Source organism: Carassius carassius, chromosome 44, assembly GCF_963082965.1.
Source record: "Carassius carassius chromosome 44, fCarCar2.1, whole genome shotgun sequence".
Taxonomy (NCBI): domain Eukaryota; kingdom Metazoa; phylum Chordata; class Actinopteri; order Cypriniformes; family Cyprinidae; genus Carassius; species Carassius carassius.
The window spans coordinates 6,154,790-6,171,258 of record NC_081798.1 but is presented as its reverse complement, the minus strand read 5'-3'; the positions used below and the strand labels follow the sequence as shown (position 1 = coordinate 6,171,258).

The following is a 16,469-nucleotide window of genomic DNA, read 5'->3' as shown; positions in this document are numbered from 1 at the left end:
AAATCAAAACACAAACTAAAACCCAGGCCTGGTCCTCTCTCGTCCGTCACTGTCGTCGCTCCTGTTTTATATCCTTCCATCTCCTCTGTGGGACTCGAGACTGGTGGGTCGAGCAGGTGTCGCTCATCTCCAATCACTCCACCGGCCTCGCTCCTGTTCCCACGTCTCTCGGCCCCACCCCGCTCGTCACACGGATCATCACCATCAGACCAATTGGTGTGTGACATCAAAGAACTGCAATAGCTATAGAGAGCAGACAACTCCTTATGCTTTTGAATCGCTCTAGAGGTACTTTGATGTCATACACCAATCGCTCTGTGCAGTGCTGCTTCAAATCCAACGAGCCTGGTTCACCCAATTCGATCAAAATGTGGATTAGGAAATGAAATGCTGTGTGTTACTCAGAGACAAACAGTTCTGCTTTGTCTTTATATTTTCGTTGGCAAAATTTAGCAAAACACACAAACTGTCTAAAATAACACAATATTAACTACTTACTTAATGAACGGTTGTATAAGATCAGCATCACATTTGCATTTGTGTGATATTGCACTTGGCCTATTGCTCGTGTGATTAAATTATATAAATATGAGACAAAAACTCAAACAAGGGCATTTTTGCCCCATATCTTGAATTTTAGGGACATTCTGACTAGGGCTGTGCTATTAAGCACATTCAGTTGTCATGATGTTGATGATGATTTACTACTAATCACGGGACCGGCTATACCGGAGATGTGCATGACAATCGAATGTGATTAATTGCACAGCCCTAATTCTGACAACATTCTCTAGGCTCCATCATGCAGTGAGTTGTTTCCTTGCCTCATATTTGTCATCGGTCAACTGTATGAAATGTCAGATGACCCACGTAGGTTTGGGGCGGGGCAAGTGCGTTAATTATTTTTCACCTTAATTAATTAATCTAATTAACACAGTCAATTACCAGCCCTATTAATTACATTTATTAATGACGTTCTGTTTTATTATTTATTAAAAAAACATTTACTTGCAGGTTGAAGTGTGACCTGGCCATGCTTTTGTTATATTTATCTTCTACTTTACACATGTGGATTTGAATTTGGATTTTACCACATGGGTTTCAGTGATGTGGCATTTTGTATTGGCAAATACACCAGCAGCATTTGAATTTTTTGAGGAAGGATAGTAGATGTATTGAGGATCAAGGATGCATTAGGAATTCTCTTCTCTGGAGCCGAGCTTGTGTAATCTCATTTTGTGCGTGCGTGTGCGTGCTGGGTTGATGACAGAGATGAAGTATCTACAGTAGCTGATCTGATCACCACTGTGGTCCGATAGGATTAAACCCTGTTCAGCTACACTGTTTACGAGGGTTTTCACCACGAACATGTGCGTGTGTATTTAAAAGTATCTGGCTATGTGTGTGCAGAATGTGTAAGGAGACAAAGGTGGGCTGCTCTGAAAGAGAGTGAGTGAGATTAAGAAATATATAAATATACACACACACACACACACACACACACACATATACATACATATATATATATATATATATATATATATATATATATATAGCAAACATTTAAATTGAGCTGAAGCCTATATTTATATATGTCTATATAAATATGCATTGATTAATATTTAGTGACGTGATATTCAGCCAAGTATGGTGACCCATACTCAGAATTCGTGCTCTGCATTTAACCCATCCGAAGTGCACACACACAGAGCAGTGAATACACACACACACACACACACACTGTGAACACACACCCGGAGAAGTGGGCAGCCATTTATGCTGCAGCACCCGGGGAGCAGTTGGGGGTTTGATGCCTTGCTCAAGGGCACCTAAGTCGTGGTATTGAGAGTGGAGAGAACACTGTACATGCACTCCCCCCACACACAATTCCTGCCAGCCCGAGACTCGAACTCACAACCCTTCGATTGCGAGTCAGACTCTCTAACCATTAGGCCATGACTTCCCCATATTTAAATTAATTTATTTATTCTTGCATTCAGAATCTCAAAGGTCATGTATGCACTATGAACAGGCCTTGTGTTTCTTTAGATGTTAGTAAACAGTGTTGCTCTTAAATTTTACAGGTGGAAAGGACAAGATAAAGACAGAACAAGACACTGAGACACATACACACAGATCTGGCATTTGGGCAATGAAGCGGAAAAAAGCTAATTAGCCAAGCAATCTTCTTAAACAACCCTCAATTAAATCAGATGTCCACACAGACGCTGCTTCAGCCGGGCCAGTGCCTGATTTGTGTAGCCTGTCTGTTCTCTGGCATGAGCCGCCATTCGTTCTCCTGGCTGTGTCCCAAGTCTACTAAATATCTGCTCTTACACACATACACAAAGACTGGCCACTTTTTCATTGGACTGCAGTTTGATGCAAGTGTTTAGTACGAGGCTGTTCATTAGTTCTGCTGCCTTTAACAATGAGACAATGTTATGCTTAAACACTGGAATATGACAGGCTTTATGGTCAGGATGAGGCTCACTGCAGTGAAGGAATGATACAGAGAAGAAGTAATTAGATAATGGAGGACAGGTGCAACAAAACACTCATCTAATTAAGATTTAGATTAATTTTATGCTTTAAAATGTCGTCTGATGCTCCTTAACATAACATCATAAACACATTTCCTAATATTACTTGATTGCATATTTTGATATTGCATGAAATAATGTGCATTAACATTGACATTTTAACTTGTATCATTACTGTATAATACATCAGTATATCTGGTAATATAGATTAAGTGCATCAATATATATTTGAAACAGTCAATTTTGCACCTTTTTGTGTAATACTTCATAGTGCAGTTTATGGAATGCTTAAAATATTTTATACATTATGAAATTGTGCAATGTTTTAATATATAATTTAATATTTACTTTTACTTAAATGTACTATTTTATAATCTATTATATGAAATCAAAATTTTGCTGTAATTTTGCACTTTGTTTGTTTTAAAAGTGAATATATATATATACTACGATTATTAATTTAATATGATTGCATATTTTGATATGAAATTAGAAATCAAATATGCATTAGCATTAACTTTTTAATTTGTATTTTTCTATGTATCTAATACATCAATGTACTGAATGTTTTAAATATTACGTATTAATTGAATATTCATTGAATAATTAATTAAATATTTTCTTAACTTTTTATATTTTCTGTTTTAATATACACATAGGGAATGTAAACAAAAATATCTACATCAACACACTCACATTCAAATAAATATTTTATAAAACATTAAATTGAATATAAATTTCAGGTTACACTTTATTTTAAGGAGTCCTTGTTACATTGTATTTATACATTTAAGTACTGAGTAATATTAATTAACTACATGTACTTACTACATGGTTAGGGTTATGATTAGTGTGTGGCTTGGGGTTACTTGCATGTAGTTATGCATAGTGAATTGTTATTTTAATAGTAAGTACATGTAATGAATTAGAAAGACACCTTAAATAAAGTGTTAACGTTAACATAGTACAGAAATTGAATGAGTCAGTAGCCTATATGTTGTATTTTTTACTTGAATTGTCAGTGTGTGTTTATGTGAGTGTGTGTGTAATTTATGTTCACATTATCATCTAAGTAAGAGATTTGATTATGTGATGGATAAACTGCAATGTAAACAGAAGAAAATGAAGAGAAATAAGAAATGTGATGGATAAAACCTGTGAATTATGATGATGATGACGACAGTAAGGTTATGATACAGTTAGAGAGCTGGTGTGAAAAAAAGATAATGAAACCAAGAGAGTGTCTTTCAGAGGTGTTGTGGGAACGATGTTGTGGCAGGTGTGCAAACTGGACAAACTGAATACTGGCTTGTGTTCTTTTATCTTGAAACCACAACTCCCTTCGTTCACGCTCCTCACAAGGTCATTAACGGCATCCCTTTTTCCCTCTTCTTGTTGAAGATCTCAAGCATTGTCCCATGTCTCTGGATGTCCATAACTCTGAAGTTATTTGCCCTTATCTGCCCTTTACTGACCTCTCACGTCCCCCCTGGCTCCTCAGAGCTCGCATGAACAATGACGTGTCAAAGTCAATTAGGCCTTGATTGATTTCTTCTCACCGCGTGTTTGACTGATTCACTTGTTCACATTTTCTCCCAGTGAATGATATAATTGGGATGGAATTGGCTGGAATGAGGCGTACTCAGGGTTTTGTGTAACTGGAAAAATGGAAGGTCAGTGAATAACCTTGAAATGGGCTTCTCTAAGTGGTGCCATTGTGATCTATGATACTGTATCTTGTGAGTCAAGAGAGAGCACAGGTGGCATTTAACTCTGTGTATGGTTGTCCGATCAGTTTTATGTGTGAGTTTTAAGGGAAAAACTGTTTTGTGTTTATAGAGATTTTTTGTGTCTATACATTTATGTGCAGCATGTGCAGATGCTATAAAATAATAATTGTAAATACCATAATTATGTGTTTTTGGCTAGTAAAAAACTCTGTTAAACTCATGAATTTGATACAAATTTAGATTTCTCTTACTTTCCCTTTGTTACATCATGTAAAAACAACAAAATGACAGCTTTTTCAACAGTTAAAAAAGTTTTATCATGAGGAGTAACAAGTTCTGTTTGACATACATTTTGTGTGTGTGTGTGTCCAAGTTCTGTATGTCTGTGTTTATTGTTCATTGTATATTGTTTAATGTGCCATTTCTCATATGCATGTGTGTTTGTTTTCCAGACACAGAATGCAGAAGGAGTTCATGTTCCTCTGAAACACCAGCTGCTGCGGGTCATTGTGCGTGTTCTTCAGTACCGCATGATCCTCACAGGTGAACACTGCATGATTCAAATATTTAGTCCAGATGATATTTTCCCATATTAATACTTTATTAATACTTTATTGCATTAAGTTCCTTTTTAACTTAATTATTTGTGCAATTTGGTTATTGTTAACTAAAACTAACATTTTGAAAAATAAAGTTTTTTAAATCACTGTTGGAAGTTTTTATTACAAATAAAACAGAAATTTACAGATTTAACCTTGTTTAAACTTGTTGTTTTGAAAACTAACTAACTTAGTACTGTTAATTGACTAATCGCGATTAATTGCATCCAAATTAAATGTTTTTGTTTACTTAATATGTGTGTGTACTGTGTATATTAATTATGAATATATAAATACACACACGTACAGTATATATTTTGAAAATTTTACATGCATAAATTTATATTCATACAAATTATATTATATATAACTGTATTTCATATATAAACAAAAATTTTCTTAAATATATACATGCATGTTTATATATTTAAATGTTCATAATAAATATACACAGTACACACATATATGTTACGTAAACAAAACTTTTATTTTGGATGTGATTAATCAGTGCTTTGACAGCGCTAAAAATAATATAAATGTAAAAGCTGAATGTAAAATGAAATAAATGAAAGCTAAATAGAAAAATTTTATTCATTTATTTAAAAATAACAAAAGAATTATAAATCACAGAAAAACAATTAAAACTTAAAATAAAATTTAAATGAAAACTGAAAATATACAAATAAAAGCTTATTTAAAAATGTTAATAAATATTATATTACAGAAATAATGCAAAAATAAAGAAGTACAGGTATATGCATAAATACTGCATACAGAGATACTGCACAAAGGTGCATTTACGCAACAACAGTCTATATTTATCAAACTGCATCAAAATCCACAGAAGATACAGTAATTAAATAATAAAACTACTTGCTCAACACTTTATTGACATAATCTTACAGTAGGTATACAATTGTTGTTTTTTGTTGCTGACTTGCAGTCCTGGAATTCACATTTTGATCAATCATATTTTGTCACTTAATTAAATTTCACTATAAAAAGGCTGCCAATGACTTTGAGGACTGGGGTAAAAATGAACTGTAAATAATGTACTGTATGTTGGATCATGTACATAAAACATAAGACTGTTTGAGTGTGTTTAAAAGAGTATGAGATGGTGAAATAAAAGCTATTTTGTCTCTTAATCAGTCATTTGGTTTTCATCTTATTTTTTCCAGACTACTTAAACAACCTCTCTCCGGATTCAAAAGAGTATGAAGACACACAAGGTATTGTTGTCTCGGTCTCTCTCTCACACAATGATGACCACTGACCTTGTTTGAACTGTGAAAACATTAATTGTGCTTATGACTGCAACTTTTTATCAACAGCTGCACTAGTAATCGTGTCAGAGGTCGCAGACCAGGTTAATGACAATCTAAAACACGGGGTGAGTTGTTTCTGTGTGTGAGTGAGCGTGTTGTATTGTTAATACATGATGAAAAGGAGAGAGGGGATATGATGTCATCATAGTGTACCAGGTGTCGGGAAACAAAGAGAGCAATGTGAAATCAGCCAGACACAGAGGCATCTCCAAACACATACACGCAGTCACAGACACAGAAACCTTCTGTTTCTACCCTTATTCATTTCTGAACAGCTCTTCCTTTTTCTCATTCAAAAATCAGTTCTGTTTCTCATTTTCACTTTTTGATGTCTTTCTACTGCAATCACAGGAGAACCTGCTTCGTTTGGTCCACATTGACTACAGCGTGAGAGGAAAAAGAGACCTTCTTCAACCAGGAAGGGTACATTCAGCTTCATACGCTGTATTTATGGTTTCATGTTTATAGTTTATTACTGTTTTTACTGGCAGTAAAACCTGAAAGATCAGTAACAGTTATTAGACATCAAAGGTTTAAGTGAATAACACCCTTACCCATAAGTCACCTGGTCTCGTGCACCTGTGTGTTTTGCAGGTTTTTGTCAAGGAGGGCACTCTGATGAAGGTCTCTCGGAAAAGCAGGCAGCCCAGACACCTCTTCCTGGTATTTTGTCATCCTTCTCTCAACTTGCAGTGTGCTTAATTGCATTAAATGTGCACTTGAAGTGTAATTCAAACCTTCAGGTATATTTAAAAAAAAACATATTACAGATAATATAGTATTATTTAAACATAAATGAAAAAGGCCACTTAAGTGCACTTAAAGCAAGTAAACGTTCATGATTTTCTTAACATACTTAAGTACACTTTTAAAAAGTGCACTTTGTAATAATGTCAGAATTAAAGTTTTATGTTAAAGTACATTTTAAATCATTACATTTTAATAATCATTTGTCATAAGGAAATACTTCATTATAATTTGTAAGTTGAATGTGTTATTTGATATTACATTTTCATATATTTTAAACCCACTAAATTGCTACTTCATCATTACAAATGTGCAATTACAAATAGACTGAAATACAAGTTTCAATAGAAATGGCATTAAATATTTTAATTTACCATAAATGCTTGTCAATACATTAATCAGTGCTTTTTGACCATATCTCATATACAGTGAACTTTGAACTTACTTTTAAAGATGTACTTAAGTGGGGGGAAAAGCACTCTTGCATAGTATTTTTGCATTTTCCTTAGAACAAGTGACTTCACAGCCATTCATGTGTCTGAAAATGATTGATCAAACCAATTGGTCGAGTGGGATTGTTAAGAGATTGTCTTTCAGTTAGATCTGTATCGCTTCTTGTGTAGGTGTTGCATTCTTAAAGCTATAGCTCTATAAAAAAACATTTTATTATACAGTTGGTTTTCTCTAAATCCAAAAACTGTCATTGCATGGAAAAGTCTTTAGTGGAATCTTGCTTGTAAAGATAATTAAATTTAGTTAACTGTCAGCTAGTTGCCTGACACATTTCATTTTAATATGAAGTTGCCTATATTGCCCTCTTAGGTACTGAGCAGTTATTGACAGGTACGTGTATTGTTGATATTTGGTCATTCAAAAAGGCAGCCAGTTTCCTAGAGAGTAAGTGAGCTGGTTTCAGCAGACACTGGAGGCTAAATTAGCTGTAGCACAAGGCTACCCCCACCCCTCTTTATAGCTCTCTTGTTTTCAAGGGTCGTACTTCCTCTCAGGATGTCTGCTGTAGGTCATTGGATGCCAGCTTCCTGTGCTGGGACTTTACTGACAGCACACTGAAGACTAGACCCAGAGAACAACAGACCAGCAACACTGAGCCACCGCAGCTTAAAAACAACACTAAAAACATGAGGCTGCATGAGTGGTCAGTTCAGTTGTTTTGTAGTACTGAAGTACATTTATTCTGTTACTTCGGGTGGTTTTCTGAATGTCTTAATGACAAGATTTTAAGAAGAATGGGCTCTGCGGGCTCTGCTGAGATTTAGAAAAAAATTCAACTTGCACAAAAAATTTGAGGTCAGTATGATTGTTTTAGAATGGTTAGAAAACTTTTTTTTTTAATGTATCCAAATAACATAAAACAGTTATTTCAAGTTGATGTTAATGTTCACAACTTAATTACTTTTGACACTGTATTGTTCGTCAAATAAATGCAGCTTTGGTGAGTATGAGACTTCTTTTCCCTTAACTTTTGAAGAGTAGCCTAGTGTATACATACCTTTGGGTGTGGAAACTAATTATTATCTTTATTAATATCCATTCACATTTGATTTGATGATGGTCAGAGTCATGCTCATACAGTTGAATTTAAACAGTGTAATATGCTGTAGTTCTTTAGTATGTTACTGGAAAACTGGCACTTGACAAATGGTAGATTTGGACCATGTACTGTATACATACATACAGAAAGCTATTTTCTGATATTGCGACACTCTTGGCTCTGAAGATCCCAGAAACTGGAGTCTTTCTTCATCTTCTGTCATCCTCTCCTTTCTGCTCTTTTCCATCCCTTAATCGATCAATCTGCTCTGTGTTTTTTTTTATGAGAACTTGTGACTGATGTCATAGAGTCCAGCACTGACTGGTTGTGATATGATGTCATAGTGTCCCCTAAAGATGATTCTTCAAGATACGGATTTAATTTATGGATTAATAAGTGAATCACTCAAAAAATCCCGCAAACCAACTATCACTCATACACTGATGCCCAAAGGCCATTTCCTCTGTCAAAACTACCCTTCATTGCCTGTACAAATCTACCACTTCACAGTTATCTTTGAAGGACTATCTCTGATCACTGAGACAGGGTTTCCATGATCATGAAAAACATGCCATGAAATTTATATTCTGTGATTTACACCATGTTGTTATTGTTCACATTGTCTGAAATAAACTAAAATATATGTAATGTTAAATTAAACTAATATTAGGAATATTAGGAATGTTACCTTGAACTAATTGAAATACAATAGGTTAAAAAAGTTAAGCTAAATAGAAATAGTAATACATAATGAAATAAAAAGAATAAAATAATGAGCACATTGCAAAATTACAGAAACTTAAATTGAAAACTGAAAATATCAAATGAAAAGCTAATTTAAAACATTAATAAATGCTATAAAAAATATACATATAATACCACAAGAAAGAAAAAAATAACAAAAAAAAGAAAGAAAGAAAGTCTGTCCCAGAAATCCCTATAAAAATCATTATCCAATAATCATTGTGGTTAAGTTTATTCACCTGAGCTGAACTGGATAGGAAATGGTCACAAATATCATGCAAAACTAGTTAAGTAGAGTTGTATTGACACGTAATCAGGGCCTTGTTTTTTGTGACTACTGTAATGGTATCAGATCCCTATGGAGGTCTTACGTAGGATTCTTACCGAAGTTATTTGTTGTTTTCGCTTGTATTTTTCTTCACCAACGTCACACACACTAGTTACATGAGAACTGATATATTCTCAGCTGTTTGAGGGTTGTTGTGGCTGTTGTTGTTGTTGTTTTTGATGTTGTATCTGTCCTGCTGCCTCCACCCAAAAAGGCTTTCTCAGGAGCGTCCAGGCTGAATTCCTGGACCCGGCCTGTGAACTGCGGATGTTTGGGGCACGCACACTGCATGTCTCATGATATCACCACTTTTGTTTGGAGCTATATATGTCGAGCAAACACAATGGTTTGAAGTGTAGGGCTAGCCTGTTTGTGTGTGTGAGTCTGTGTTCTTAACACAACTTCTTCATTGTCAGGAATGAAGCAAAGCAGAAAATACCCCATAAACTGTTTTTCTTAAGCACAACCTATTGTATTGAACGTGTGAATTGCTTTCTTGGGTACTGAACTGAACGTGCTACACTTGTGGAAGAATGAGCATTGAGCAGAGAGGAAGAAGTTAGATCATGTCAAAACTATTTAAAGCAGGGGTCCAGGGCCAACTAAGGGGCCTCTGCAAAGTTATAGGGGGCCTCAAATTGGCTTAAAAAATACTGAGTAAAATCATTAACATCATGTAATTCAGGTTTAGCTTCTTGTAATTGTGCAGAATTTACTATTACAAATTCTAACATACACTGTAAAATAAAGTGTTACCGTTATTTTCATCTATGGACACTCCTAATATATATATATATATATATATATATATATATATATATATATATATATATATATATATATATATATATATATATATATATATATATATATATATATATATATATATATATATATATATATATTAAAAATGGGTGATAGGGGACTTGAAATCAAAAAGGCTGATAACCACTGATTTAAAGCTTATGCTGCCTCCTTGTGGTAGATATAAACATAATAATGTAAATATTATTATTTTGATAGACTTTTTAATAGAAATATACTGCAATAATAACCAAACTAATAATAATTATTAAATAATGTAAATCTAATCTAAATGGTTTAACTTGGAAAGGGATAGAGCAGACGTGTGCAGACTTAAAAGCTTTTACTGCCTCCTTGTGGTGGAAATAAAGACACAAGAAGGCAAGCATCATTATTACTTTTGCTAACATTAAAACACCTTGCAAGAATGGTATTACAATAAAATACTTTTTTTATTGAAAAAAAAAGCAGAACATTTAAAGTGCTGGTTAGGGTTAGGTTATAGAATTTATAGTTAGTTGTATATAAAACAATTTCTAGTCTATGGAATGTCCCCATTTATATAGTAATCATGTTTCTGCATGTGTTGCAGATGAATGACGTGATGCTGTACACCTACCCTCAGCAGGATGGTAAATACAGGCTGAAAAACACACTGACTCTAAGTAGAATGAAGGTAAGACGCCAGAGTCTCTCAGCAGATTCATTTAGTTTTTTGATTACCGGTAAACTACTAGGAAACAAAACAGATTAGACTAAGTGTGATATGAATTGTATTATCAAGAACTGAGCAGTATTTGTTTTTTCATGTGTCTGTAGGTCAGTAAACCTGTCATAGACAATGTGCTCCACACGCTCAGGATAGAAGTCAGCGATGTTACAATCACTCTCTCAGCGAGGTAATGAGCATTTCCATAATGGTTTGCATATGTCTGTACTGACATCTTGTGTCATGCCATCACTTCAAGCATGGCTTCTTTCTGTCTCTGATAGTTCTTTAGGTGAAAGAGAGGACTGGTTCCACACGCTGAGCCGGGCTATAGCGGATCATGCCGCAGGCCTCAATACCTTCAGCTGCTCTAGTGAGGTGTGAGGAAAGATTTTACAGATGTGAAATTAAGATTTTTTTAAATGAAATCCAAGAGCTTTCTGACTCATTCTGAAATATTTTATGGCCCAGAAAAGTAGTAAGGACATCATCAAAATAGTCCATGTGACATCAGTGGTTTAACTGTAATCTCATGAAGCTACGTTAATACATTTCTGAAAATTCTGGTCTTTTCATCCTCTCAGTGCTTCCGGGTGTATGTCAGGTCCTGCAGCATCACACACTGTTGTTGTACTCTCGTGAACGTGCATCGAAGACTGACACGGAAGAGAAGAAAATGTTAAATAAAGTTGTTAATTTATTTTCTTTGTGCACAAAAAGTATTCTCATTGCTTTATAACATTCTGACTGAACCTCTGATGTCATGGACGCATGGACTATTTTAATGTTGCCTTTAGTACCTTTCTTGGCCTTGAACATGATAGCTGCACTGCTGTCTTTTGAGGGACAGAAAGCTCTCGGATTTCATCAAAATATCTTAATTTGTGTTCTGAAGATGAACAAAGAATCCTACGGATTTGGAAAGACATGCGGATGAGTAAATAATGTGGGGGCGGTGGAATTTTACTATCCTTTTAAATTCAAGACATATATTCTTTTATATGTTACAGTTAACAATAAAACAATCATAGGTGGTCTTACAGTGACCCTAATAAGCATTTAGACTCAAAAATGTATGAACAGCATTGCATTAAATAATAATAAATTGAAGCAGGATTACATTAGCGGATATTTCACAGAATTATATGTATTTACATTCATGCACAGACACTTTAAAGCAACTTAAAGTGCATTCAGGCAATAAATTTTTTTACCAATATGTGTGTTCCCTGGGAATAGAACCCACTGCCTTTTGTACAATTAATGCAATCCTCTACCACTGAGCCACATGAGCTTGTATTATTGCATATATTACAAATATATGTTTTGTTTCCAACCAAAAAAGTAACTTTATAAAAAAAAAATTTTAAAAGTGTTTTTTTTATTATTATTTATTGCCATTAAAGAAACATATTTTTTTTGGGATATTATGAATAAATTTGTTATTAGCGATTGACTAGTAAACAGGCTAGTCAGTCAGCACTTAACAGAAGTGCCAGCTCCCCCTTGTGGCAGGAAAGGGTTCTGTTCATTGTCATTCAGGGTAATATGGTGACTTTATAGTGTTTTGCAACTTCTCTTATTTTTTTTTTTTGTTGTTCTCTTATTTTTATTATTGTCTCTCATTGCGTCTCATTTTTACTATTCATCTGAACTGTCTCGCCCTGTTTTTAGGTTGTGTGTCGCTCCTGCTCGAGAAATAGGTATCCTCTAAAATACCTGAAGGACAGGATGGCTAAAGTCTGTGACCACTGCTACGCTGAGCTCAGAAAGAGAGGTAACAGCCTCCATGAAGAATCAGACTTTAAAAAGCTATGCAATTTCGAACCATTTCATACTCACCATCACAGTTAAAATGATTTTTTACAGTATTATCAAGAATATAATATACTTCTGTTGTTTTTCAATTATTCATCTGCAATTGATTGTTTAAACAAAATAGACTGTTCCCATTCTGAACATTGAAATGATCCCAATAGCTGTATAGTTAATGTCAGTGTATGATGTGTATGTAGGTGGTAGTATTCCAGGGTCATGTGGGAGCACCAGTCCCCGCACAAACAGGGCCAGCAGGCCTCTCTCTGCTGTGTTCCAGAGCCTACAGCCACCCAGCCTGTGGAGGAACAGAAAGAGCACCTCACCTCTCACACAGGTACACACACAACACTCACGTTCACATCTGAATGAATAAGGTATTTTATACTCAGAGTTCAGAAAGTATTGGTGTGTGCAGGTATCTGTGGGTGCAGAGGGCTCCACTATGAGTGGCAGTCTGCAAAGACGCAAAAAGAGCAAAGGGAAGTGGAAGAGGCTGTGGTTTCTGCTCAAAGACAAGGTGCTCTACACCTTTAAAGCACGAGAGGTGAGGGGACCCAGAGTCTCCCACACCAACACAGACACTACAACACTGCATACAAACGCACATTATAACTTGCACAAACTACATTTAATGTGTTGGATCAATACAAAATGTTGATTTTTATACAATATCAGCCTCTGGTTCCTAACATCAATAAGTCTCGCCAAGGCTGTATTTGTATGTTCAAACATACAGTAATTATTTTAAGCACCATTTCTTCAGTCTTCAGTGTCACATGATGTTTCAGAACTCATTGCAATATGCTGATTTATGGTCTGATTATTGTAAATGTGGAAAACTGTGCTGCTTAATATTAAATAATAATAAATAATACAATAATTATTAAAAAAATAAATAATTAGATCCCCCAAACTACTGAATGACGGATAAATTACATAATGAAATAATTATAATGTCACATTTAATTAATCTCATTAAAGGACGTTTACATCACATTGTCTGAAATGCTAAACTGTGCTGTCTTTTTTTGGTCAGGTGCTGAAATATGTAAAATGATAATACTTAAATAATGAAAATACTTTTTATCATCAGAATAAAGCACAAACCCTGCACACATTTAACCTCTCTCTCTCTCTGTTTCCTGTGTCTGCAGGATAAAGTGGCATCTGAAAGTCTTCCTCTGCAGGGCTTTACTGTGAAGCTGTCTGATCGATCAGAAGGGGAAGACAAAGACAACGTTTTCCAGCTGTACCATAAAAAAACACTGTATTACACCTTCAGGGCAGATGACCAGCATACTGCACGCAGGTATGACACACAAGAGTCATCCTGTTCACCTCTGCATTGTTCATTCCCAATTAAAATCCTCAGAATTATGATAAAGAAATCCACTGTTATTTTGCAGGTGGGTAAATGCAATGGAAGAGGCCACAGTGTTATAGTATCCAGCTATCTGCCCAGATGACAACAGGACAACAGCTGAACCCATCATGGGCTTAAACCTTTGACATCAGAGTCACCTGTGCCTGAGAAACCAGCGGAATCACACCATTAATACCTTCATTTTTAGCTCTATTTTCTTCTTGGCTGCTGAATTTATGGACAGATTTACACAAGGCATGTCACGCTTAGTGTTTGTGCTGTCCCAGGACGAGTCCCATGCCTCACCTGCTTCACAGACCCATGAAAAAAGTGCCATGTGTAAACAGTGCAGTTCAGTGAAGCTCAGGTGTCGTGCATGATTGCTCTGAAACTACTCACCTGTGTCGAAATAAAGGAGAATGATTTTTTTTTATTGTAACTTTCTATATGCAGTGCTGTCATTTTATACATTAATATAAAATTAAAAATAAATTAAGGCATTTGTTATAGTTTGAAAGAATACGATAAGCCCAAACAGGCTTGTTATAGACAATATATTGTTCATTTAATTTAACACCTAAATGTTTAGCATGGCATATCCTACCACCTCAGATATTAAAAGTCCATGTTTTATATACAAATTACATCATGTGATATATATATTTACATTTGGATTTGATACAGAATTGTATAGCCTAAATGAAGAAATCTGTACATTTTACAATTCAGTGTAATATATTTCATGTGCAGCTGTATTAAGATATTGCTATCATCTGCTGTGATTCATTTTTCTCTGCACATTTGGTAGTTATTTTACTGTGGTCCCCAAGTGACATTGTTTCCGCTAGAATACCGGTACAGTTATTGTTACTACAGTGAAGCTGTGCTAATCTCCACCACTGACTTCAAAAATTACTTCAAATTACAAAAAACATTTAAAAAAATATAATCCTATATGCATTTGGTATAATTACATTGATATTAATAGCTATGGTATATGGTCAGAAACAATGGTTACTATGGTAATTTTATGTAAGGATGGTTGTATGCACAACGGCGCATACCTTTGAAGGCCACATTTGGTAAAACATCAATGTAAATCAGTATGCAATCATTGTGAACATCTGTGTCGGTTTAACCTTTCATTAAAAATAGTGAAGTGTCATAAGCTTTATGTAGCTACAGTATTAGCCTTAAGCAGTTTTTTTATTATTATTATTTAGGCCATCATCTAAAGCCATGTTATTCCCAAAAAATATGTTTACTTTTTTTTTTTTTTTCAAACTGCATTTTCAAAAGTTTAGGTGAATTTTGTTGTATATATTAATCTAGAAAGAACAGTTTGTGTGAACTGGGCCTTTTTCTGTTCAGTATTTTCAAAATGCCTCGTAGGATTCATTTTTCTTTTTATATCATGTTTGTTTTTTATTTGTCTTTTAATGTTACATTTTAAAAATGCGTTCTGTAAAACTAGAAAAAGTCCCAGTATTCATTCTCCGCTATTTGTATCTGATATTTCCCAGCACATTCCCCTATTCCCACAGAGATCATCCTTCTTCATTAATGCGTTATTCAATTTAAATAAAGCCCCTGCATAATAGTATAAAAAGTCATGTAAACCTGGATTTTCAAGATAGGAAAAATACATTTTGGTTTCATTTCACAGTTAAGGTTGTTCCGATTAAAGCAGCAGTTTCATGAGAAATTACTGATTATACCATTGTTTGGCTTCACATGTTTAGACATTTGGTATTATGATAGACAGAGTGTTTCTGTTTAGAAAGAGATAAATATGCCTATATTAATTTTACAATATGCTACATATATTAGAGTATAAAAATACTTTCCAATTTTCAGCCCCTGAAATGCTATTTTTACCGTGGAACCCCACTTGAAACGCCATTGGGCTAGTTTTGGGTTAGTATTGAGTAACAATTGGACGGGTTTTGTTGTGAAAACCTGGCAACCCTGAAATACAGTCTCTAGGGGGCGACACACACACTTAAGAAGGGAGCAGCAACTCACGCTTCTTGTCAGTGATTAGTTAAATATTTGCTAGAATAGAAATAATTGATAAAATTTCGATGCTGTGTTACTTTTCCCCATTAGCCTACTGCATTTAGCATATTTGTTTAATAATTAAGCGTATTTCATTACAATATTTTATTTTCTTTATTGTAAACTGGCCTTCAAACCTAGCATAA

The 16,469-nt window shown here is 34.7% G+C and overlaps 2 protein-coding genes across 3 annotated transcripts in view; both read left to right on the top strand.

Annotated features, from left to right (window-relative positions):
- The window catches only part of LOC132126209 (FYVE, RhoGEF and PH domain-containing protein 5-like), a 34,064-nt gene extending 22,596 nt beyond the window's left edge, over positions 1 to 11,468 (top strand). Inside the window, exons 8-15 of the mRNA XM_059537341.1 lie at positions 4,726 to 4,816; positions 6,054 to 6,104; positions 6,207 to 6,265; positions 6,552 to 6,623; positions 6,795 to 6,863; positions 10,968 to 11,051; positions 11,195 to 11,274; positions 11,369 to 11,468. Of these exons, the coding sequence (XP_059393324.1) occupies positions 4,726 to 4,816; positions 6,054 to 6,104; positions 6,207 to 6,265; positions 6,552 to 6,623; positions 6,795 to 6,863; positions 10,968 to 11,051; positions 11,195 to 11,274; positions 11,369 to 11,468 (606 nt within the window). The remainder of the gene's footprint in view (positions 1 to 4,725; positions 4,817 to 6,053; positions 6,105 to 6,206; positions 6,266 to 6,551; positions 6,624 to 6,794; positions 6,864 to 10,967; positions 11,052 to 11,194; positions 11,275 to 11,368) is intronic.
- A 1,281-nt stretch (positions 11,469 to 12,749) lies between these two features.
- Positions 12,750 to 15,150, top strand: fgd5b (FYVE, RhoGEF and PH domain containing 5b). Of its 2 annotated transcripts, none has more exons than XM_059537267.1 (5): positions 12,750 to 12,861; positions 13,100 to 13,236; positions 13,318 to 13,419; positions 14,057 to 14,211; positions 14,309 to 15,150. In XM_059537267.1, exons 1-5 carry the CDS (start codon positions 12,816 to 12,818, stop codon positions 14,343 to 14,345), a joined length of 477 nt encoding a protein of 158 aa, XP_059393250.1. In that variant the 5' UTR covers positions 12,750 to 12,815; the 3' UTR covers positions 14,346 to 15,150. The 2 variants fall into 2 exon arrangements, with proteins under 2 accessions (XP_059393250.1, XP_059393249.1); XM_059537266.1 differs by having other exon boundaries at positions 13,318 to 13,446.
- Positions 15,151 to 16,469: the final 1,319 nt, after the last annotated feature.